The sequence below is a fragment of the Anas platyrhynchos genome, chromosome 21, assembly GCF_047663525.1.
Source record: "Anas platyrhynchos isolate ZD024472 breed Pekin duck chromosome 21, IASCAAS_PekinDuck_T2T, whole genome shotgun sequence".
NCBI lineage: Eukaryota > Metazoa > Chordata > Aves > Anseriformes > Anatidae > Anas > Anas platyrhynchos.
Genome location: NC_092607.1, coordinates 7,250,380 through 7,275,500, shown reverse-complemented (window position 1 = coordinate 7,275,500; position 25,121 = coordinate 7,250,380). Strand labels below are relative to the sequence as shown.

Genomic DNA, 25,121 nt, shown 5'->3' with positions numbered 1-25,121 from the left:
CCGAGAGGTGCCGCAGGACGGCCCGGCTCCCCTCCCGCACAGCCCCTGGTGCCGCCGGCCTTGCTCCCCGCAGGACCCCGGGGTCCCTCCAGGCCGAGGGCACGGAGCCCTCAGCGGTTGGGGGCAGCCCAGGGGAGCGGAGGAGGCCGGGGAGCCCCCTCCCAACCCAGGCCTCGCCGCCCTCACCCGGCTTCCAGAACTTCACCGGCCCCACGGGCGCCGCCATCTTGAGGCGAGAGGCGGGGACGCACCGCCCATTGCCTCGGCCCCGCCGCCACAGCGGGGAGGCGCCGAGCGCGGCTGCTGCCCTGTGGGAACGGCGGTGGGGGCCGGGACAGAGCCCGTCGAGCAGCAGTCGGAAGGATCTCAGTCTCCAAAACGGCCTTCTGTCGTTAATTAACTACAGTTAATTGCTGCCCTCCCCGCCGTGAATGATAGCGCCTCACTGCGAACGCGAGGGACTGAAAGTGAGCAAAGGGACAGCTGCAGGCACAGTACTGCAACCAAAGGGAACCATTACTGAGTCACATCTAAGCTACAGTTTGAATTATTTAAGCATAAGCTGAAGTAAAATAATAATAATAATAGATTCCAATAAGGAATGCTGTCAAAAACTCACACTTAAGGAAAACAGTAATTCCTGCTATGGCTCTAGATAACCTGCCCATAAAACCCTCATTCAGTTATAATTAAAGACATTGTTACAATTCTAGCTACTTATTTCAATGGAGTTGTCACATAGGAAAAAAAAGTATCAAAAGTAAACACAATTGTTACCACAGAAGTTTGTACCATCAATATATTAACAGCTGCTGAGAAGAAAGTCCTACTGCTGAGCAGTGGAAGTAGTAAGTAGTGCCCTATTAAAAGAATGAGATGAACAACAAAGTTAAAAACTTGTATTTGAGAAAACAGATATACAGACAATCATCGCCGTGAAATATTGCACAAACAACATTTTTCATAGAGTACAAAATTATCTTTTTTGCCTTTATGGAAAATATAGTTAAGAATAAAAATATACATTTAAAACTTTTTTACATCAGGATAAAATTTAAGACTATTAATCTATAAACTATTGAACATTTACAAATTAGGAGGCAGAAATATTACATTTCCGTGTTTGTAAGTGTAGAAGAAAAAGGACACACAGTAGTTGTATCCTAATCAGTACATCATTGCATTGTCAGTAAAGAGCATTCCTGTACACTCTCACATTCAATGTAATATCGTCCTACTGGCATTTAGCATAGGCCCATACAACATGCCCCAGCTAAGTTTATAGATTCCCCTTTGAGGCCCAGAATCCACAAGAATCCACAAAGGCAAGAATGTACCCAAGATTTCTGCAGCAGCAGAGCCCCAAGAACAGCGTGGGACATGGCTACTACGTTTGGGTTAACAGGAGTTTCTGCACTGGAAGGCTGGTGGAACGTCAATGCATCTAAGTACAACAGTTTGGGAGGATGTTTTATTCATTTATTTTTTTTCTCCAGAAAACAATGGATTTTTAAAAAATTGAGCTGGCATGAAACTTTAAAATTAAATGCTTCTGACTTCCACATTATTACATGTCAAGTAGAAGTAAGGTTTGTTTTTTGTTTTTTTTTTTTTTTAGAAGTAGCAGCATCTTCACAGATTTCAGATCTAATCAGCTTTTCGCCATAAGATCAGGCAGCAGTAGCAACCACAAAATAGGTATGTAATGCCAAAAAAAAAAAAAAAGTATTATTTGCTACAAAGATTAGTAGGTTCTTAGTAACATTACCCCTTGATTGCAGGCATTTAAAATACATTTTTTGTGATGGTCAACAAGTATTCTTGTTACCAAAAAGAAAAGGTAATTTGAAATTCAGTCATGGGAAAACCGTGATGGCCTGATGTGTTAACTTGTTCTGCCAGCTGCACAGCGTCATGTAAAGAAGATGTAACATCTGAGAACCAGGACTGGTAATTATCTAGTTTCTAGATTATGGCTACTTCAGTTCTGTCACAAAACGGTTTGTTGAACACAAGATCAAGCTTAGAACGATTTCAGAAATGTACAGCAGTCCATTCATCCTTAGAAGCCCATTAAGCAATATATACATATTTAAGGTATTTGGGTATAGAAAATAAAGTTTGAGTCACTTTGCCAAGACATTGCTAACCCATTAGCTTAAACCATTCAAGAACAGGTTGAAAAATGAAAAACTGACAGAACGCAGTCAATAATGGCTTTCCAGGTGCTAGGAGTTTTGTTGTCTTTGGCATTGAAGCACTTCTTAGCCTAAGACAATACCATAACTGTATCTGCTGCTCAGCATTATAAAAGTGTTCAACTGAAACCACAGCTCCAATATCCCTTTCTCTCAGTTTGAGGTTGGTTTCCCAGCTGCTTGCAAACACACGCTGTTAGACAGTATGTCATGTAAGACACGGACCATGGGACATGGTTTCGAGGTTCTGCATCTTGCTGTGAGTGAACTTGCAATTCATCTCTCTATGATCCAGTGTGGCCTCATAACTTGAGAGCCATTCCTCTTAGTCAGTGGTGGAGAAGCATGCATTGCATTATTTGACACGTAGACTGCCTCCCTCGAGGCATGCAGCCAGTTTCGTTTCCTTTTTAGATTTCCTACAAATGCTCTAAGATACAAAAACTCCATTCTCAGGAAGTTTTCTCTGGTTAAGTCTCTGGAAGCCACTGTTATCCTGACCAGCTGATCCAACACCTTACTCTTCTTGCTGCTGGAAAACTCTCTGAGGTTGACAGGTTTTGACCGTGCATAAAGAATCCGAAACTCGTGGTCAAAGTGTGCAACTGCAGGGCCTGACAGGATCAAAATGTTACTGCTGTTCAGCTTCCCATCTGTCCACGTAAAACTAGCAAAAGAAGAATGAGAAAATTTCAAGTTAATTCAAAATGATAATAAAGAATATCATTTATTTAAAGATTATTAACTGAAAATTCTCTTAATGATGTGCCTTGTTTTAAGGCTAAATATTACAAGCTGCTTGTTAATAAGGAAAGTAGTTTTGAAATGTAACTATTCTTGTCCATTTAAAGAAAACTGAAGTTAAAAAAAAAAGAAAAGAAATTGCCACTTGCCTGTAGGAGCCTGTTGTCACTCTAATGCCATCAATTAACATGAACTTTTCACGGACTTTTCCAACAATTTTGGCACCTGACCTTGTGTAGTATGTATTCCCAGTGATATTTCGGATTCTCATCGACTGTTAAAAAGAAAGATGTAGAAAGATTATGTAAATTTCAAAGTTAAACGATTGCATTTAAAGGAGTAACACATGCTAATAAAGATCACCGACAAACTACAAAGGTTGCTGTGCAGCAGTGCAGATTTCACCCTCCAGAAACAATTTTGTATTGTTTTAGCAGGCAGAGAGAAAACATGCTAAGGGACAACCCCATACGCTGGCTGTGCAGAATATGATTGTAAAAAACGTTGCCAAATATCAGAGGGACCTGAACTCCACATCTTCTTGAGAACATCCTCCATCAGCCTTTGAAAGCTCAGCAAGCCTGAGCAACTCCAGTCATCCTTTTAGAAACCAGACATTCCTCCTTCATTTTCTTGGATGCTCCACTAGTATTTGTACTCAGAGCAACTGTGACAGCCTCTTGTAAAGATTTCAGCTTTTCTATTAAGTACCTTCTTTTGCAAGAATGGTTACATCTTACAAGAGAGTTAGAGCTACATAAAACCCAATTTAAGTTGTCAGCAGGCAAGAAAGTGTCTTCTAACAGCTCAAAGATTACAGTTATTATAGGAACAACTCTCTATCCCCAGAAATATCACAAGGCTTACCTTTTCCTGTTCAAGGTCAACTCCTAGATCTCTGCACATTTTCAGAAAGTGGGAAAATGAAGACTGATCTAGAAGGATATATGCTTTAACTTGCCGCTGGCTACAAGCTTCCAAGAGGTCTCTGAAAATATCGGTATCTGTGAAGGAATCCATAACCAAGGCAATCATCTGCAACAAGTTTCAGAAGAAATCATTAGGCTGTTTCCACAGCATTCTAAGAGAGATGGCGCATGAGGAATTTGCCTTTGAATTTAAATATTTCCCCCCCTATTTTCTTCTCTTTGGTGGTTATGCAACCTGGCAGTCTTCTACAGTACAATGCATTCTTCTGTTGTTCACAGAACCGCTGAAACATTTAGGAGACGTATAAGAAATAGCAGAGAAAGGAAGAAGTAACTGACTAAAACGAAGTTATGTGATGAGGAGGGTATTTTGGTAAAGATGATTACAGACTACAGTACACCGAGGTACAGGAGATACAACATACTTCACTACAATCACTTATTCATGTCTCTGTATAGTTAAGAAAACAGTACATACCGAACTCAAGGATGGAACCCATTGCTATTTGCCCCAGTTTTGGTGTTGCTTGACTCACATATAACAGATAATATCAATTAGGATTTCTATTAACCCATTGTAAAATTTCCCTTTTTACAGTAGTTAGAGCTGTAGTTTTTGTAGCGACTTTGAAGCTCCTTTTGCCAGGATCTGTATGGGTTTGGTTCATCTGGTACACGCAAACTAGACTGAAAGCCTGTTGAGGAGAAACACCCCTTAACTATTTTTAAAAACTGGAGTTCATCACTAACTGCCAACAATGAGAGCTCCTACACCCGTTCAGTAACACACTGCTCATGGCTTTTCATTAAGGTGGTACTAAAGCCTTCCCCTTTTTTATTCCATAACTTCACCTTCAAGATCCAGTTACACAGATCTGAGCATTTCTGCCTCTTCCCCAACCTCTGGAGTGGTCCAAAAGACACCTCAGGACATCCAGGAGACTGACACCTCTCCAAAAACTGAGCGAGCTCATGTAAAAAGAGTCCAAAAAAGAAAGACATTTTGCTGTTGGTCTTCTTTAGCTACACTGCTCCTCCAGCTACACACACTGCTTGGTGTGACAGGCGCACTGAGCTCACCGGGGGCTGTCAGGGGGTGAGAAGATCTCACACAAATCAGACCAGCGGAAAACAAACGTGTTGCTTCAGGATTTTCTTCATCCTCCCAGGTGCCAAAAGAGGCGTCTGGGTAAGACAAATTTGGTCTCTGATTCCTGGATAAGAGCTCTTCTCCTGAGGACAGTCCCCTTGTTGTTAAAAACACTCTACAAAAATTTTAAAACATGAGCTTATTTCCAAAACATAAATGGGCCGAAATCTTTCAAACTTTTCGAATAGGAAGCCAAATAGGGAAAAAAACCCACCTGCGTCCACCCGTGGCTGCTCATCGCACCTTTTTAAGATACACCCGAACTTCCCCTGCAGCTTACGGTTCATTTTCCCGTGACGCGCCCTCACGGCTCCCTCACGGCTCCCTCACGGCTCTCCCGGTGCTCGCAGCCCTCCCACCGCCCGCGTGCCTTCGGGACACCCCCTGACGGGGCACTTATCGTGCTTTTTTCTCCTGCCGAGGCAGCGCGGGGGCAGCCCCCGGGGAGTCGCCGCGCACCCACCTGCCGCGCGGAGCGGATCTGGCGCCGCACCGCCTCCTTGCAGCCGCAGCCGCCGTCCCCGCAGCCCGGCTGGAAGTGCGCCTCCACCCGCGTCAGCCCGCGGAAGGCGCCGGCGGCGAAGCCCGGCCAGCCCAGCTCCAGCGCCGGCGGCTCCACGTCCGAGCGCTCGGGGAAGTAGGTGAGCGACGAGGCGGCCGGCGAGGCGCCGAGCGACGGCGGCTCCTCCTCGGCCGCGGCGGGCGGCACGGCGCCCCGCGCGATGGCCTGCACCTCGGGCTCCGACAGGAAGGGCGGCAGCTGCTCCCGCCGCAGGAAGGCCCGCAGCGCCTCGGGGCCGCCCGCCACCAGCTCCTCCAGCGCCAGCCGCTGCGCCTCGCTGTACAGCCCCGGCCCCGGCTCCGGCCAGCGCCCGGCGCCCTCCTCCAGCCACTGCGACGGGTTGGCCATGGCGCGGCTCGCTGCCCGCCCGGCCCGGCTCGGGATGCTTTATAGCGGCCCCGCTCCCCCCCCGCAGCCCTTCCCCGCCTCACGTCCGGCCCGCCCTGGGGCGGGGAGCGGCCGCCGGCGCTGCCCCGGGCCCGGCCCCGCGCTCCCCTCAGGGGGCGCCGCGAAATGGCGGCGGGGATGGGGGGCTGAGGCAGCCCTCGGAGCGTCCCGGGGAAGGGGGAAGCAGCGCGGCCCCAGGGCTGAGCTCCGGCTGCCCCCCGTGAGGTGCCGTGTGAGGGCAGGCGGCTGCCTTCCCTTCTGCCTTGCCTTCATTCCGCAGCAGCCAAGCGGGCAGGGCGGCGGCCAGCGGGATGCGGAGGGACAGGTACACAGACGGCAAAACGCGGAAGGGATGCGGCGAGAACCCCTGTGGCAAAGTGAGTTTATTTATAAAAAAAAAAAAAAAAAGGTATCGTTCCTGGGAGAGCTCCAAAACAACCGTACAGGGCACCGAAGCCAAGACCGAGAAGTACAGAGAACAAACGCGGTTTTCAGGTGGGTTTCGTATACATTCAAGCATTGCCGAACACGAGGCTTTTAAGAATACAGCTCTGACATTGGTCTGAATGCGTATTGCAGCTCCCTCTTTGCAACCCCCTTTCGTCTCTGTTCCAGCTCTAGGAGCTGTGCCCCTCATCCATTTAAGCAGGTGCAGACAGCTTTTCCCTTCCCTGCACCTCTCTGTACATCTGCCTTGCAACTTTAGGAAAGAACTGGCTGCTTTAACCTCCAATCTATAGAAGTAGCTAAGCCTCTTTGTCAATACAGGACTCAAATATAAAAGTTCTAGTCAGTAGAATAAAAGTGCCGCTGTCTACACTGCGGTTGCAGCTCTGCGGAGTTTGGGCTGTTCCCTATTCATTCATTGCCCCTTGTGGAAATAAATAACAGCTGAAACATGCCACCTACTGGACAGACATGCCTATAAACGAGAAGGAAATACCTCACCCAGACTCTGATTTGACTGAAGAATACCACATCAGGTTGGTCACTAGAACTGTTGGCACACAGGTCTAAAGAATAATATCACAGGTCAGATTTCAGAGAGAACTCGGAAAAACTCACATACTACTCAAAAAAAAAGTGATCCATCAAGCATGGACACATGCACAGTAATACTAACAAATATTTGTGTAGTGTCTGCAGACTGACTTAACCCAAGATTCAGTTAGTGTTGAAAGCAGAATATTTTCAAAAGCTAGAAAGGCACTTAACTCTTTGAAGAACCTATTAGTGGATAAAATACAGACAGAGCAGGAAACAGAATACTTCAGAAAGCACAGCTTAGGATAAAAATAAAAACTCAAAATTACTTGTAAAAGAATAAAAACAATCTATAATGTTTTTGTAGTGTGTTTGAGCAGGGGCTTTGTTATGCGTCCTCAGTGATTGTTTCACCACTAGGTTGACCCCAAAGATGCCATTTACAGGTCTCTTAACAGAAGCAAGATCATGGAATCATTAAGGCTGTAAAAGCCCTCCAAGGTCATCTGGTCCAACCATCACCCTACTGCCACTGTCCCCCACTAAACCACATCCCTAAGCACCACATCCTGCCTTTCCTTGAACACTGCCAGGGATGGTGACACCACCAGCTCCCTGGGCAACCCATCCCAATGCCTGACCGCCCTTGATGAGAAGAAATGTCTCCTAAATTCTAACCTAAATCTCCCCTAAATGGTTCAGAAACCTCCAAGACCAAGCTAGAATACAGCTTGGTCTCAATTCTGGGAGAGACATCGAACAAAAGGCATCTTCTAAAGTTATGCCAAAAGGGGTGTACAACAGGGGCACATTGTAGTGTCTGCTATGAGACACTGAGCTCCAACTATTACCTCATCTCCTGCTCACAAGCAAGATTTGCACCCCCAAACACCTCATTAATACATTTACATTAAAATTCATACAGATCCAACAGGTGCTTCTAGTATTCAAAACTAAAAGCTAGTTAAATGAGGACAAAGTTCCCCTAAAATAGGTATGGCTGTCTTGGAGTGCTAGGTTGCTACTTCCTTGACTTTTTAAAGATGCTCCTCAGAGAATGTGCACATGTATACAAATGTGATACAAATGTGTATGGAGAGAGAGAGACAGACATGAGGTGATCTAACTGAATTGCTGGCTGGCTCAGTACTATTCAGTCCCTTTCAGAATGCTTAAGCAATGGAAAGGGGATGCAGTAAGAGATACACAAGAACCTGCAACTGTTCCCATTGACCCTTCACAACTTTAATGGAAGGGTAATATTTCTTTCTTTTTTTTTTTTTTAAATCTGTGAAGTCAGAAAAAAAAATAGCTTTATGATTAATTTTTCCCCCTAATGCTGAGTATAAAGTTAAAGTCCCAATATTAGAAAGGGGAAAAGAGTATGTATTGATAAAGCCATTCTGAGCAAGGTCAGTTGGACTCAGATTTTTCCAAGTTTACAGAATCACAGAATTTCTATGTTGGAAGAGACCTCAAGATCATCGAGTCCAACCTCTGACCTAACACTAACAGTCCCCACTAAACCATATCCCTAAGCTCTACTTTTAGATAACTTAAAGCCAGAAAATTAGCAATCCTGAAGAGTAAACATATTAATGCTTTCTAAGTCAAGTATACAGAAGTATTATACACCTTTACCACTAATGCATATAAGAGAAACATCTAAGTGGTTACGGTATAAATAAAAACCTGTTCTTTATTACTTAAATTGCATAGTATAAAACAAAGTGCTGGCAAGGGATTTACTCTTGTTGGTATGTGTGCAAGTACCGGAAGGAATTAGAAGAATCAGTAGACAAACAAGTGCATTTTGAAACCCAAACTTCTGTGCTCTGCATTCAGTCCAGCTGTCATTTATTCAGAGAAAAGAGGGAAACATCCCGGAGGCTGCGCAGGCTGGTACTGATGTCTCGCCTCTGATTTAGATTGCATTTTCCAGTGTAGTGGTTCATGTAGTTTTCAGGCACACGCCTCCTTCGGGACAGGATGTCCACCATGTGGCTGAACTTTGACCTGATGGTGGAGTAGTGGAATTGCCTCTCCTTATGCAGTTTCTGGAAATACTCTGCCCTGTGACTGCTGGAGTATTCGATGGAACAAATAGAAGAGAGCGAGCTGGTAGAGCTCGTAACAGAACACCGGGACGACGATGAAGACAGCGATCGCAGGCTAGAATTTGATACAGACTTTCCAGGTGGAAAGGATTCTTCTTTTGATGCCCTTCTGTAAAGCAGGGGTGTTTCTGCACACTCTTCCTCCTTTGTCTGTGTCACTGCAGTCTTCAGCAAAACTGAGGTCTGAGTCCCCGTCATTCTAGCAGCAACAGAAGTTTGAGTGCCAATTTCATCTGTGAGAACATTGGTCTGCGTGCCAGCATTACACACCATCACTGCAGGCTCCTCTTCCCACTGGCCAGTTTGAGTTGATGCATTCTTTTGCTCCGCTGTAGCCTCCTGATCACTGAACCACTCCACTTCACTGATGCAAGAGTGTCCCAGGTTACAAGGTTTGCCTCCGGGAGTACCTTCAGCCAGATCTAGTCCTTTTAACATTTTTTTGGGAGTACTAGACATCCTGGCAAATTTTGCTCTCAAATTGCTTTTCACAGAGTATTCTTTAGAGGACTCTCTTCTGCTCACCAGATGATCAAACATCCCACTGTTCCTGGAGCTTGACAGGCGTTTAGGGCTGATAGGGTCTGACTGGGCATAAAGAATTCTGAACTGGAGGTCAAACTGTTCAACCACTTGACCTGACAACACCAGCAAGTTACAGCTGTTCAGCTTCCCATCGGTCCATGTGAAACTATTGAAAACAAACCAAGATTCACAGTTAAATTTCAGCTCACTTCAACACATGAAGTTACAGGTAACAAGACAAGACTCAGCTCAGGACTGTTGTGCATAAGGGAGGTATCAACTTGAGTGAGTGTTCGCTCTCCTTCAGGAGAACCCCTACATAGCCATGGCCATGTTCCTTCCTAGCTGTGTAAGCCAACGCAGTTTTCCCACTGTTTCTCCAGTTTTGTGTTAGTTCCACTTGAGTCAGATAGCCCACTTTATATTTACCAGTACCAAGCAAACAACAGAGTTAATACACCCTTCCTGCAAAGCCTCCCCCTTTTCACAGCATCATCAGGCACTGACAGACCCCAATACTTGCCTGTAGGAGCCCGTTGTCACTCTGATGCCATCAATTAACATGAACTTCTCATGGACTTTCCCAATGACTTTGGCGCCTGACCTCACGTAGTATATGTTCCCAGTAAGAGTTCGAACTCTCATCATCTGTTTCAGGAGAGAAGGGAAAAAGTAACATCAGATTTCAGTTAAAGCTTTGAGCAGTAATTCCGCATAAAAACAACTAGACACGTTATGGAAGATAGGAATGAAGTGAGCCTCCTTACATTATTCAGCAAGTGAGTCGTACTAATGCTAAATTTCTGTTAGTTTAGGAGAGGCTGTAGAGTCAGCCTGGAGAGAACTGCTAATTACTTCCAGCTAATTACTGACCGCAAAGCTAGGAGTGCCTCCCCATCCAGAGAAGCTCTCACTTGGGTCAGCACAAGCCTGTCCTAGCCAGGACATGACGCAGTCACGTCAGCTTCCATTCAGAGGAATTGGGTAAGCCACCTGGGTCACATCATGCAAACCCTGAATTAGAAAGATGTTCCCAAAGCCATGCCACCCTTGAGCTTCCTGTCTTTGTTTTCCTTGGAGTCACTTTTCCTTAGCAAGCTCAAGGAACCCATTCTTGGGTTAAAAAGAATAAAGCTACTTAGATCTTGCAAAATTAAGTGCTTGAAGTTAGCCACTTCGTCAGGACGCTCCATCCAGCACACTGGGAAGCTGCACAGCCTGGCAGTAGCTCCTACATACTGGTAGCGTAGGGTAGAAGTAAACGTGCCTTTTCTGTATGGTTTTCAATGAGTTTGTGAGCAATTTAGGAACATTGTTTAGTGGCTGATACTGGTAGTAGGGTAATGGTTGGACCAGGTGATCTTGGAGGTCTTCTCCAGCCCTCATGATTCTATGATACTAGCCAGTATTGGGCCTTGATCTTCAAGAGTTGAGAAACATTTCAAAACCAAAGCAAGACACCACCACGCTTTTACTTCAGTTACCAGACAGACGGGATGCTTCAGTCTTCCAGGGAAGATGATTTACAGAAGGGTGTCTGTGATGTCCAAAATCATAAGCAGTAACACAAGAAGTAGAAACAAACCACCTCCCCTTCACCATGTTTAGTACTTACACTTTCCTGCTCGGGACAGACTCCTAAATTCTTGCACATTTCCAAGAAGTAGGGTAGAAAGCCCTGGTCAAGAAGGATATAGACAGGGACCTTGCGCTTGTTGTAGGCATCCTGAAGGTCACTGAAAATATCAGTATCCGTGAAGGAATCCATCACAATGGCAATTACCTGTAAAGAGAAGTGGCAACACTTGTTTAAGAGCTTTACCTTACACAAGGCAAGATCATTGCCTCCCCCATCCATTTTCTCCTGCTGTACTGTCAAAGCCAAATACATATTTCTTTGCCCTGCTGCTTTGGCCTTGGCAAGTTTTAAACAACTCCTGCGTTCTCCCAACATTTATATAAATTCATCGTGTCCTGGTGTGCAAAGCATGAGACTGAAGAGATTTTTCCAACATCTGCTGCAGCGTTTGTGCTCAGCCTGCTTTCCTACCTCACCTCCCATGAGCTGACCATTTCTTAAAACCTGGGAAGCTGACACGGCAGAGTCAGCAACCCCAACAGGCCATCCCCGCTCCTATGCTTCCCGAGTGTCAGTAGCTGCAGGGATTATGCTGAGTGAGGAACTGCCATATCCAAAGAGCAGTTCTTATAGAGTAAGAAACAGGGAGGTTTTAAACTAAACCTTACCAGCTTGTGCCTCCTGCAAAGCATTCTCAAGACTCTCTTCTGTGGCAAACCTGCTACAGACAGCTGCTTCTCCCAGGAGAATTAGCTCAAACAGCCTCTCAGTGTCACAGACAAACATCTCAGACACTCAATGCTGTCTCTTCAGGCCACACACCCCTATGTGAATTACCATGACAAACTAGTTCTGTGGCAACAAAATAAACTGAATACGTCCCATAAGAGTCTGGAAATGGCATATTCCAAGCGTCCACCCAAAACCCACACAAGAAAGCCATCCAGCTGCCCAGGAGCAGATGCAGACTTGTACTAACAGTTCTTCATAGCAGGCAAATCCCAAGATGAAGATTTCCTTCCAGTGGGACGAAGACAGAATGGTCTTACATTTGCAAACAGCCTCCCCATTCAGAACAACACCGTGTGCCATTTCTGTGCTAGAATCTCAGCCCTTCAAAACCGGGAACATGCAGCTGTGTGGGTGCAGACACAAAGGATTTGGCTTCATTACTTCCCTTATTGTTCCACTAGACCAGCATCAAGGACACCAGTTGCAGAAGCGCTGCAGTGCCTGCTTGTATCAGATAGGGTGTGTGCCCTACTACCACATGCCCAAGGCATCCATGCACGCAACACAGCTGCTGTGTGTGGCATCCCCTGTGCTCAGAGGAAGTGTTTCCCACAAGAACAGACTGAGCTTTGCATTCACACCTGTGCCCTGCTCCTCAGGGGATTGGCTCTAAACAGATGATTTCTTAGTTATAAAAAACACAGACACATTGGTATTTCTACATAAAGTTAGTTCACACCTGTGCTTCTTACATATCTCCTCTGGTCTTCTGCACCCTATCACTGCACTAAGTGCCAAAGTAAGATAGAGAAAATTAAGATATTCTGGACGAGACCAGGTGAGTAAGAAGTTAGCCCCTGAAAACAGAACGAGGGGTACACAGTTCACAGTAAGCTCTTTGGAACACAGCTGCCTTCAAATGACTACTCAATTGGAAGAGCATTTGAGATCTAATCCCGGAATTATAAACTGAAAAAGAAATAAAGTTGTACTCAAAGTGAGCAAGAGCACAGTGATGTGTGTAGGAGGTAGAGAAAACATTTTTCTCCTGAGCCATTCAGGATAGCAGAGGCAAGACAGCAACAGTGCCCAAGGTAGTCTCTCAAGCCAGCTGTATTTTAGCAAGCTGAGAAGGAACTACACAGCATCTGCAGCTTTTCTGTTCCTCACATTAACCCTGGGAGCTCAGCTGTGACCACACAGCTGCTCACAGCAGCTCAAGTGACAAGGGTCAGAATTCTCCCTGTTCCACACCCACAGAGCTGTCTCCCAGGCCAGGCAGGCACGCTGCAGTGACCAGCACAGCTCGGTGGCTGTTGGCTCCATACGAGGGAAGATGCTTTGGCCAGATGCTGCAGGCAAGAACGTGACAAGCAAGAGCAGCTTTTTGGAAAAACAGGCGTTTTCACGGGGTTTGCTTGAACCACCAGACTGCTCACAGCTACCTGATACAGGCCCTTTGCCAACAGATCTTTGTGTGCGACAGCTTCTGGCAAGAAGCCCACGCTCCTGTCATCCTCACACGCCCCAGGCTTCTGCTCTCGGGCAGGCTGGGACCCGGCTCCTCGCTAGCTCTGGGTGTGCCTGTGTGAGCACCTCACCCACAGCCAGGCGTTGCTTCACCTGGAGAGGAAGCTGAGCTTTAAATTCTGGCCAAGCCAATCGAGTGGCTGCAGGTGGGGAAGGAGGCTCCCTCCTGGGACTGCAGTTAGAGGCCGCCAGCTCAATTAGCGCTGCGAGTTACGGAGCACAGTTACAAGTTACTCCTCAGCACGGCTTTTCCAGGCCATGCCCTGCGCCAGATCAAAGCCCCTGTGAAACGGGAGCCCCCCACAAAGCCTTGGGTCAAGCAGCGAGCACAACAGCAAAGAGAGAAGCTGCTGACAGCACCGCCTCGCCACAGCCGAGCACCCCCGGGGCCGTGCCCGCCGCGCACCCACCTGCCGCGCGGAGCGGATCTGGCGCCGCACCGCCTCCTTGCAGCCGCAGCCGCCGTCCCCGCAGCCCGGCTGGAAGTGCGCCTCCACCCGCGTCAGCCCGCGGAAGGCGCCGGCGGCGAAGCCCGGCCAGCCCAGCTCCAGCGCCGGCGGCTCCACGTCCGAGCGCTCGGGGAAGTAGGTGAGCGACGAGGCGGCCGGCGAGGCGCCGAGCGACGGCGGCTCCTCCTCGGCCGCGGCGGGCGGCACGGCGCCCCGCGCGATGGCCTGCACCTCGGGCTCCGACAGGAAGGGCGGCAGCTGCTCCCGCCGCAGGAAGGCCCGCAGCGCCTCGGGGCCGCCCGCCACCAGCTCCTCCAGCGCCAGCCGCTGCGCCTCGCTGTACAGCCCCGGCCCCGGCTCCGGCCAGCGCCCGGCGCCCTCCTCCAGCCACTGCGACGGGTTGGCCATGGCGCGGCTCGCTGCCCGCCCGGCCCGGCTCGGGATGCTTTATAGCGCCTTTGAATCCAAACAGCCCCGCGCCGCCGCCGCCACTGGGGCAGCCTCGCTCCGCCTCTGCCGCCCGTTGGCTGCGGGACGCGGCGCGGCCCCGCCTGGAGGCCGGGCCCGGGCTCCCCTCAGGGCCGGGCTGAGGCGGCGCCGCTGCCCTCACAGGGAGCGGGCTCAGCCCACGAAGCCCCCGTCAGAGCCCCGGCCTCCAGCAAGGGCAGCCGCGGTCTGGGCCTTCCTCCCCGGCCCCATAAGGGACGGACAAAGTTAAAATTTGTCACACCCGCCCCTGCCCGCATCTACCCCTCCTGGCAGTAACAGCCACAGGAGCGGCAGAGTCACTCAGGGAGGGTCCCAAACCGTCAACCAAATAATTGAAAACCCGCGGGCTTTTCTGTATTATTAAAAGAAATTTAATATAATTTTTAAATTAAAAAATTCAATCTCTATTAAAGACACAGGTCAGGTACTAATACTGTCAGACATACCCTTTTGGCATGGGTTTTACATACAATTTATGATTTTATGCATTGCTTCAACATGTTAAGAAACCATCTCTTCATACTTACAGTAGCAATAAAGTCAGTTCCATACAATATCAAATATCCTTTTTTAAAAAAAAAAAAAAGTTTTAAATATATTAGACTCTGATTGCCAAAATGCCATTTTATACACAAAGCTGCTAATACAATATACACTTCTTACATTATTTTTTTTTCACATAAAATACATTTCATCAAGTTTTATTTGTACATCGTTTACTACTGATCGATGGAATTAGGAATTATTGCAGAAGGCGTGCCATCGAGTGTCACCTCCCGTACACGCGGCGGTCGCACCGGGCTGTACAGGGGCTGCCGGCGCTGCCGTCGTTCCCTCGTCCCCTCTCGGGATGCCAACAGCACGATCCACAGGCTGAACGTGCCGAGGTGGCAATGCTAAGGCTGCATTTGCACCATTTTAAAACCCGTATGTCCCGGCCAGGTGGAGACAATTGTATTGGTGTAGATTTGGAACAGGTCTCTTGAGCACTGTCTCCTCTACCACAGCTTCTGCAGTTGAAATACAGCAAAATATTCCAGGCCCTATTTTTGCCATGGCAGATGTTGCCTGAAGAACCCAGTGGTACTCGAATCATGCGGGGCCACTGACAAGTCCATTACCAGCATGGCCAACACCAAAACAGCAGAATAAAGCTGAAGAACAACCAGGAACAATGAATTATGTTGTACAGCCACAGACAAAACAAAACTAAATTCCAAATATTAACTGTTCTGTGGTAAGAGGCTAGGGCTTGCTACTCAAAGTATCTTCTGGGCTCTGTGGAGAACTGCTATAACTGAATAGGTCTAATTTGTTAAATTAGAATGAAGATCCTGATCATTTCCATTCCCTGTGTTTAGAAATGGTGATCATGAGAGAAATGAAAGAATGAAAATTTCAGTATCCTACATGCTCTGAACTGCTTTCTTCTTGCAATAAAGAACGGCACAGCGTAGTCACTGCAAACATTCCAGAGACCAGAAACCAAATTCATTTCAGCAAGTGTGATAAGGCACAGAAATATCCAGCCATAGGGAGGACACCTTCCAGCAGATAGACAACAGTAAATCTGTGGCTCACTACAGACCAGTGCTATTGCTTTCTCTGTTAAGATATTCCTATTTCGTGGTATTGCCAATTTTGTTTCAGCATAGATGATTTAGGTAAACAGAAGTCCAAGATTAAAGCAAAAGGACGCCGAATGGAAGTTCTGCCATTGGGAGATTATAAATGCTTTCACCTGCAACCCCATGAAATAAGACTCGCTCAGGGTACTAGAGAACCCACTGCCTCCACTGCACATTGGACTGATTTGTTATTGCTATTGCCCTGCCATGCTCTTCTCTTCCCTACCAGGAATTCCTCAACCATGTCATTCCCCAACCACGCCTACAAGATGGTGCAGAATCGCATCAGCTGGAGTCAGTTCTTACCAAAACCAGGAGGGTTTTAAGATTCTGGAGCACCACAGAAGTGAGGCTAACTGAGATAAAATCGCATCACTTGGTACATGAAGCACAGACCCGGGTCTGAAGCCAAACAGATCCCAGCAATGGTACTGGAGCCCTTAACTAATATGTCATTGCTGGGACTTTCCTGGTGGAGTTCAGCAAAGCAGATACACTATTTTGAGATACTTTTTTTGCATCTAAAGTCTTTCAACATGGGAAGTAAAGCTGCTCTCACTAACTAGTTAGTTTGCTATAAACACTACGACTAGCACTTTGGAAGATTTTGCAAGCAGAATTACTCCCACGTGCAGCTTTGCCTACAGCGGGCCTGTCAGCACACCAGTGTTCTCAGATCCTTGCGTAGCCTGCACCAACTACAACCTTCAGCTTACAGCCGATGAAAGTGGGACTCTGAGCTGACCTTCCATCTGCATGTAGAGCTTTACAGAACCTAGAGTCACTGAGCATGGTGTAAAACCCCCAAATCTTCCTCTAATAAGCCAAGTGCTTGATATCTTGCCCGTCACAATACGATTCACAGTTTCTACAGCTTTTTAGCAAAATGAAGATCCAGTGAATTATCCAAGGTGCCTTCTGCTATGTACTCAAGAGCTTTCCACTGGGATGGTCTTATTAAAATGCACAGGTATTTGAGAGCACCACCATGGTAACATTGCTAAATTTTACAATGAAAAGCCCTGTTCCTAGAGGTAGACTCCTGCAATGCACGTACAAGAACATCTATGTTTTTATTGCTCCCTCCGAAGCCTGTTTGTCTCTACAGCACTTTAGAAGCAGGCTGAATGCCCGCTGTACTGAACCGCTCATCCCAGACCTCCACCCAACAGCTCTTCAGGCAGCATAAATTATCAGCTCCTTCCCTGAGCTCATTTGCCAGCGCCCCGTGGGCAGTGACTCTTAGATCTGAAATGTCACCAGTACAAAAGCATGAATCCATTTTAGGTCACTCTTCAACTGTCTTCCCAAGTCCCACTCTGATGCATTCTGTGCAGTGGAAGATAAATACTTGGATTGGCTGTGAAACAAATCCTGGGATATTTATCAATTACCAATTCTCCCCTCTGAATGAGAATTGATTACATTTGATCAGACAGCACTTGACTTCAGAGGGAGTGCTAGCTTACAGTGCTAACGCCACAAGAGCTGTATTATGGCCAATTTTACAATTGCAACGCAAAGTCCAATTAATGGGATGCTTTATAATCTAGAATCTGTAGCTTTTTTCTCCTGATAGTAAATCAATTGTTGTTTTGCTCAAATCACAGCTAGAATAATGAATTTCTGGGGCTTCACACATAACCAAAGTGAGGTACCAATGAACTCAACGTTATTTGTCTAGTGTGCACTGGCGTCCTACAGCTTTGCTGTATCAGTAGCTCCTAGTGAGAGCAAGGCTCTACCTACTTAACACCATTGCATCCAGCTGCCTCCTTTTCACGTGCGTGGAGCTATGCAGCATTCAGGGCACTCATAGCACAAAATTCCTCTGAGAAGGAAAACGGCCCCACTCCTCCTACCTCCAAGAGGGAAGGCATCAGCGGGGCCAAATCTTGCACCACTCACTACCTGGTGGGTAAGAGCACCAACATTTGCTATACTGAGTCCAGAATGCTCGTGGGTTTGGATGTGAGGAGGCAATCCCAGCACCATGGGAGAGCAGGGGAATCTGGAAGATCATCTTCCCCCACTCAGTAACACCCAGGCTACACTTGGTTTTATCCCAGATAAATTTTCTCTAGGTAAGCAGAAGACCTACACACAGACGCTGTATGGCCTGTCCAGTTACTAAATCATCTTCTTCCTACTGGATAGTCTTTTAATTTCCCTTAAGGTTAAGCACAAGAAGGATTTTCTAGTCTTATATTTACACTATGCATTCCAGTGACGGAGGGAGATCAGCTGAAGCCTGCACATTAGCCACAAACAGGGCAGCACAAGCTACTGGCTCTGTGTCAGAAAAAGCCCAACTTCTCTGTTTCAGAACAAACACAGGAACCCCTTAACTGAAGGGAGGGTGCAAAATAAATAGATAAATAAATAAAAAAGCAGACCGACTGCTGCCATTTCCCAATTCATTCCTAAACAGGCCCGTGGCCCTGTGACATGACACAGCCAGCCCCAACGAGGGGCCAGACCTCAGGGCACGCTGCCACGGCTGTGCTGGGAGCAGAGAGAGCCTTCCCTCCCTCCGTGGCGCTGCCCAAAATGCTGCACGTGGAGATCGAAGGATGCTTCTGGCTGCCGGGGAGCAGAGGGTAGCGGCTTATGCTCGCTGGCAGCCTCAGCCAACTTTTTATGGCCTAGAAAAAGGCAAGGCTGTGGGGATTCCCAGAGAGGAAGCGTACATGTGAGGTGTAATACTGATGTCTAACAGCTGCCAGCTAAAAGGATGACGGGTGGAAGCTGCGTTTTCTGTTGCTCGGCTGAAGCACAATTACACTGCTGCGAGCATGATTTAACCCACCGATGGCTTACAGAGCCCCGAGCAGGCGTGTTTGCAGTCTGGGATTTCAGCTGCCCAAGATGACATACTCATAGAAATAGTTATCTGTGGGACAGCCCCTGTGCAGAAGAAGGTTTGAACATCTACAATTATTTCTGCAGATGCAGCTTGTTAGCTCAGCTGTAGCCAGTTCCTCAGAGCTGGCTCCCATGGGGCACTTTCCTTTCAACCTCACCCAGGTACACAAAAAACATGACTTGCTGAAACAGCAGGGCCAAAACCCCCTGTTACACCGTGCAGGAGTTTCTCAGGTACGTCAGAGCTACATGAACTACATCAAAGCAGTGGTGTTGCTGTGCCAACCTCTGTACAGCAGAGAGGCTTTGCTGAGGATGGTGTGGTGCTGGGTGCCCTGGCACACAGGGGCAGTTCAGCCCCATTCTGACAGCTACTGATGGTGATGATTTCATCACAGGAGCAGGAAAAAGCCAAAAAGTCTCCTGTCCTGCTGCAGCATTCAACTACCAAAGCAATGACTTAACAGTTATTCATCAGCCAAAGACTGCAGGTTAACCCAAGTGTTGTAACATCTGGGGAGGTTAGAAACATTTTCACATTTTTCTAGGTTAGTGCAGGCAAGCCTTCCCTCCTCTTCTCTTCCAAGCCCTGTGGTTCTGGAAATCCAGAAAAATCTGAACACAAAGCACACTGCCCCAAGGATCTGTGTTGAGCATACAGGGTAAACAGAATCAACAGGAAAGTGAGATCAGCAGAAGTCTTTTCAGTTTTAAACAAATTAAAGTCTAAATAGTACAAATAAGTGTTTTAAATTACTTATCCCAATATAGACCTTTGTCAGTATTTTATTGCAGTAAAATTCTATTGCCAGGGCCCCTTATTGCAACACCGGTTTTAAAGCCTGTCGAGTGAAGCCTGTTCCAGGAAGAGTTCTGCTTAAACCCTGACAGCAGTCTGCATGAGGAGTTCACACGAGCAGAACAGGACCCAGCCAGCACACAGTTTCTGATGGTGAGCTGGCACTGCAAGGAGACAACACCTCGCAAACTTCCTAAAGCAGGCGCAGCATCCACAGATGCAGGATCCAGCTGCAGGGAAAACAGCTCTGTCCACTCGTGCAAACCTTGTGTTGGGGCCGACGGCCCCTCCAGGACATGTGCATCACCCAAGAGTGAAAATTCAGGTCTGGACTGCCACCCTCCAGAAGCGTGGTGGCTTGCAGCAAGAGACTCAGATGCAAATATATTTTAATTCAGATCATTTCTCCTTTCCAAACCATCCCATGACTCCTCAAGGATGGGAAAGCAGCTCATACTTTCTTCCCCAGGGGGAAAGACATGGGCATCTCTTTTGACATCATACCAATGCATATCCCTTCCTCTCCTGGGAGCCTGGCTCCACCTGCATTACTCATTCAACTTCAATGGAAGTAATTGGCAGGGTAAAGTACAATTCAAGATGAACGAGGCGACACAGTCAGGATGTCCGTAACCAGATCCTCCCCATGGAATGCCAACAACCTGGCCACAGTGATAGATCCAACCAGCCCACCCGCTTCTCGTTTCCTCTGGGGCAAGCGGCAGGTGAGACTAGGAAATTCTGCAGCACCCATGCACCTTCTCTTCCATTTCCTCCATGGGAGCTTTGAATTTCAAGAGGGGTGGCTCACCACTGGACACCGTGTAATACACCGAGGTCCCATTGGAGCTGTAGGGAGAAGTCCTGGATCCGATTAGGTGCGACTTGGCCTCGCCCCCATTTTCGGCAACTCCTCCCATGCCACTGCCAAAGTGGGTGCTGAGGAAGGGGTGGTTGAGGAGCTTGGCCGCAGCTCGCTGCCGCTTCAGTTCTGAGAGCGTTTGGTGGCCGTGCTCCTTGTAGGTGCCCCAGAACTGCTGCGTGTCGGGGAGCCCGGGGTTGCCGTAGGGCAGCACGTGGCCCGGGCTGCCATCAGGGTCGGCGTGCATGCTCCAGATGTCCCCGTTGGAGAAGGTGTACTGGTACGTGCTGGCCGATGCCATGAGTCCATTCTGCAGGGGGATTTCGGAGTCACACTGGGTGCTCTTGTTTGCTAACTCTGGAAGGAGGGAGGAGTTCTCCAGCACTGAATTCTGTAACAAGAAGACATTAAAGAAGAGCGTCTTCCCCTGTTCTCCACGTAAAGTTCATCCCTGTGACAACTTCCTAAGCCAGCTCACACTCAGTCTGTCAGCCAGAGGTAATGCAGCAAAAACACCAAATTCACCCACCAACAGGAGCCTACGATGCTGTAAACCCCAACCAGGGGCTACTCCCAGCCAGGAACACGGAAATGTTAGCACAGAAGGACTCAGAAAAAGAAATATGGATTGACTGACATGCATGTTAACAGAACATGACAATAACTCAATTAAAAACAAGTAACTGCAAAGCAATATAGAAATTCCTTTGTGATTACCCATTTGTTAGCCCTACAGAGAAATGCATGTGTCATAACTAACTATTCAGCTATTTTTTCTGAACACTCTGGTTCACTAGGGTCATATCTGAGACCTATTTAAGCAGCTGTAAATCCCAAACAGCCTTTCCACTGTAGTGAGATATTCCTGTTTATATATATGTCTTTTGCTTAAATCTGATGGATAATAAATAATAAATAAATAATAAATGTTTACAAATTTTTCAGCCACGTCCCACCCCAGGGCACCCACTGCTATTGGGCCTGCACTACCCGCCCTCCTCTGAAACTCTTTAAGACAACTGAGATTCCTTACGGGGTCTGTGTTCTCCTGGTCAGGCCGAGTCTCCCCTATTTCCCCAATGAGACCCGAATTCCTTCCTTCTTCTGCAGCCCCCAGCTGCTGCCAGACGATGGCCTCTTTCTCGCACTCCTTCCTGTAAAGGTTTGTTCGGTCCGACAGGCTGGCCCTCCTCACCACCTTCCTGCAGGACACGGGGAAAGAGCATCAAAGCTGTGAGCAGGATACGGAACATCTTACCCTCTAACTCCTCTCACCTCCTCCTCGTGCTTCAAGGCATCTCCCACTGGAAAGTAACATGAATTTAGCTTCCTGGCACCCACGCGAAGCAGACAAAGGCACTAGTGTGGATATTAAAGGTGGGAGGAATTTTAAGTTTTAAAGTAGTACTGCAAATGTGGGTTAGAGCTCACACAGCTCACCTGATGGATCTACTCTGCAGCCAGGGGAGTAAATACAGAGGGAAAGGCCCGTGAGACGGGGGAGTTCTGTGGTCTGCAGGACTGCTTTGATGTCTAGCAAAGGTCTTATAAAGGCATTTGCAAAGTGTCTGAGCACAGAATCTTGGCCATGAGAATTTATTGCTCTTCATTCCCCTTCCCCTCCTCCTTCCTCATTAAAGCTGTCAAGAAGCTCAAGTTAATCCATCTGAAGCGCTGATTCTCAGTCCCAACATCCAGCGGTCCAGCAGGGAAAATCCTCACCACCTGGCTCTGCTCAGGGCAGCTCTAAAGAACCCCTTGTCAGAGGAGCTCTGCCTTCCACTGACAGCCAGCTTCTGCCTTCCAGAGTGTGCTCTGAAAGGGCAGACGGGCTCACTCTCTGCACGCTGCCCGCGGGGTGCTCACACCTGGGGGGCCAAGCAAAGGCGCTGGGTGACCTGCGGGGAACAAGGCACTCACCCCCGGCTGCCGGTGCTGGAGGTCCTTCGGCTCAGGGAGGATTTGTGCCTCAGCTGCGACTTCATGATCACATCGTGCTTGTGTTTCAGCTCCAGAAGTAAGACTTTGAATTCCTCTTCTTCACAGAGATCTACAGGGCACACAAACCAGGCCATTAGTCAGACCATTCACACATGGCACCATTCACAGCATGGTACCACCTGCATCTTCCTAGTATATACAACTCCGAACAGCAGGAGGAGGAGAAAGGAAATTTAAGCAAAATATGCTTAGACACGTTCATCTCCAAACAAACTGCAGGAGGCACAATGGTTTGGACACCTAAGTGGGATCAGAAAACAAGAGCTGCTCACTGTGACAGCAGCTCAGCTTTGCAGTGATCCAGCTATTCAGCTAGGTTTTATCCCATCTCTAGCAGTACACTCTGCCTTTACCTGTGAAGGGGTGAAAGAAATATTGACCAGTGTCTCAATACTTCAAGGTATGAGGAAAAGAAATTTCCGTAATTACCAGACTGCACCTCCCCTGGTTATAGCATTTTTACTTAAGTCTCCAGAATTTAAGACTAGACAAAGGCAGAGCAGGTCAGGGTATGAGAACTTCCACCCTTGTAAAAAATCCTGTAGAAAAATGAGGATGCACAGATTTTGCAATTAAAAAAACCTTCATGCCAAAACCTGAATGCTCAGAAAACATTTTGCCAAAAGAAAATGTGGCACAAGATAATAACAGACATGGTCAGATGCTAACACTGGCATTTTTACTTCCAATCTGTTCCAGGACTTGTGTGTTTTCTCTTCCCTCTCCAACCCTAATAGGTCACAGCACTTCACTGCATTAAGGCAGAACTAGAGACACACAAGTTTTAGGGCTGCACTCAGCTTTAGAAGTAGTACACCAAAGACAGGTCTAAGACCATGATCCAAGAGCAAGGAGACTCCAAAGCACAGGAACATGAGTGTGGACAGACAAGACAAAAGCTTGGTGCTCAAAAAATTCATTCTCCCTTCTTTTTTTGAGCAGGAAGAAGCATTTTCGGGAGTAACAAAGTAGGCTCTTTAAAACTTCAATCCCTGTTAAAGTCCCTATAACTTTGATTCTAGACACCTGAAAAATGAAGTGTTAATGCTTCTGAAAACACCATCTGAAGACTCCAGCAGGCTTAGAGGCAAAAGCTTCTAAAGGATTTTCTTAATGACTTTGATCTCGTTATTTAAGATTAGTAAACCCACCTATTGGCATCTCATCCAAAGATGTCCTGGCACTCAAGCTAGCCCCATGGGACACAAGCAACTCAGCCATCTGCATCTAAAGAAACAGAAAGAAAACCCAGTTGGCAGAGGTATTTTAGGAAATCGTTTCCCACCTCAAACTGAAAAGTTGGAAGATGACAAGAAGCAATAGGATGCATGCTCAACTTGCCTCACATTTTTCTGGTACATGTGTGATGTTAAGCATAGTTCCCACCATTCAACTGCACAGACATTCTCTTACTGAGCTTTCTCAGCAAGAGCTTCTTTTTGGAGCCCCGTGGATCTCATCTGACACCATCCAGCAAGTCCAGCCCTAGTACAGATTGCTTGTTTGTACAGGGGGAAAGAAATGTCACCCTCGTACACGAGTTTTGCAATAGAATCCTTACCTGTCCCCAGAAGGCTGCAGCATGAAGAGGTTCCCAGCCGTCCCAGTCCTTAACATCCAGGCTTGCCCCCTGGTCAAGGAGGACTTCAGCTGCATGCAGATACCCATTGGCCGCAGCTATATGCAGCTAGGAGACAAGGAACAGAGCAAGGACCATGAACATTTTTTCACACTGAGCTTCAGCGGAATTTCCTGGATGATGTCTGACTCTGGATTTAGACATGTTGGGCATTTGGTAGATGCACTCCATCAGGTCAGAAGCAGGTTGGTCCTGTTACTGATACTCGGTATTACCTGCATGTAATTCTGCTTGGAGAGGAAAGTGCTCAACAGTGCTTAAGTTATCTTACATATATGGCTTAAAACATAATGTTTTCAAGTTTTAAATCAAGGGCTCCTAAGTGCTTCCCAATCAGCACACAAACAGCACCATCAAAATGCAAACCTGCCAGGGAGAACATCTAAGGCGAACTCTACATCCCTCATGCCAGAAAACATCCCCTCTTCCCCACTAAGTGCTGTGGATGTGATTTTTTGATGAAACGGTCAGCATGCTTTAGTCAAGACTCCCTTTGTGCAAGTGCACTTCCATGCAGTCTGTGATTGCTTTCACCATTTGAAAATCAGAAACATTTAAATTCACGGTGACTTCTAGTTAAAGAAGTCTGATTTTTCAGATACTGGCCTCCAACTATACTCATCACTTTGGAGACACGAATAATCATCTCCTGTACTCCACCATGACCCTTCATGTCTCTGAGGATTTTCATAATTGCTGTCTGCTGCTGCCTCTCTGAGCACACCATTGACCTGTACGCCATTCTGAAGGTATGAACTTCATTCAGAGCTCATCCTACTTCAGCTGTGCTAAAAAGGAGCACAAAAGCGTCTTTTCAAAATTTTCCGCATGAATTCTACCTCTTGAAGTTAAAACCTCATCTGGAAATAAAGTCTGATGCTTTCTGGCAGTTCAATTAATTTCTACATAAATTTTATGGCACGGGGTCATTTCCTCTAGAGGTCGTATGATT

At 47.2% G+C, this 25,121-nt stretch overlaps 4 protein-coding genes across 7 annotated transcripts in view; all 4 read right to left on the bottom strand.

Moving 5' to 3' along the window:
- Positions 1 to 447, bottom strand: part of DHX35 (DEAH-box helicase 35) — a 30,759-nt gene extending 30,312 nt beyond the window's left edge. The window contains exon 1 of one of the 2 annotated variants that reach the window (XM_072026643.1): positions 187 to 447. In XM_072026643.1, the coding sequence (XP_071882744.1) occupies positions 187 to 226 (40 nt within the window). In that variant the 5' untranslated portion in view covers positions 227 to 447. The remainder of the gene's footprint in view (positions 1 to 186) is intronic. The other variant, XM_072026644.1, reaches the window with a different exon arrangement.
- Positions 448 to 884: 437 nt separating this feature from the next.
- LOC101805309 (protein FAM83D-A) lies at positions 885 to 6,181 on the bottom strand. The gene is made up of 4 exons (XM_027472991.3): positions 5,485 to 6,181; positions 3,810 to 3,977; positions 3,092 to 3,216; positions 885 to 2,865 (listed from the first exon to the last, which is right to left on the bottom strand). The coding sequence occupies exons 1-4, from the start codon at positions 5,929 to 5,931 to the stop codon at positions 2,475 to 2,477; spliced, it is 1,131 nt and encodes a 376-aa protein (XP_027328792.1). The 5' UTR covers positions 5,932 to 6,181; the 3' UTR covers positions 885 to 2,474.
- Positions 6,182 to 8,627: 2,446 nt separating this feature from the next.
- On the bottom strand, positions 8,628 to 14,543 carry LOC101805107 (protein FAM83D). Its single transcript, XM_027472990.3, has 4 exons — positions 13,848 to 14,543; positions 11,212 to 11,379; positions 10,120 to 10,244; positions 8,628 to 9,762 (listed from the first exon to the last, which is right to left on the bottom strand). The coding sequence occupies exons 1-4, from the start codon at positions 14,292 to 14,294 to the stop codon at positions 8,808 to 8,810; spliced, it is 1,695 nt and encodes a 564-aa protein (XP_027328791.2). The 5' UTR covers positions 14,295 to 14,543; the 3' UTR covers positions 8,628 to 8,807.
- Positions 14,544 to 14,951: 408 nt separating this feature from the next.
- Positions 14,952 to 25,121, bottom strand: part of PPP1R16B (protein phosphatase 1 regulatory subunit 16B) — a 67,087-nt gene continuing 56,917 nt past the window's right edge. For all 3 annotated transcript variants that reach the window (XM_072026645.1, XM_038166119.2, XM_038166120.2), the window contains 5 exons: positions 24,092 to 24,217; positions 23,682 to 23,757; positions 22,450 to 22,579; positions 21,563 to 21,731; positions 14,952 to 20,920 (listed from right to left, as the gene is read on the bottom strand). In XM_072026645.1, coding sequence (XP_071882746.1) covers positions 20,399 to 20,920; positions 21,563 to 21,731; positions 22,450 to 22,579; positions 23,682 to 23,757; positions 24,092 to 24,217 — 1,023 coding nt within the window. In that variant the 3' untranslated portion in view covers positions 14,952 to 20,398. The remainder of the gene's footprint in view (positions 20,921 to 21,562; positions 21,732 to 22,449; positions 22,580 to 23,681; positions 23,758 to 24,091; positions 24,218 to 25,121) is intronic.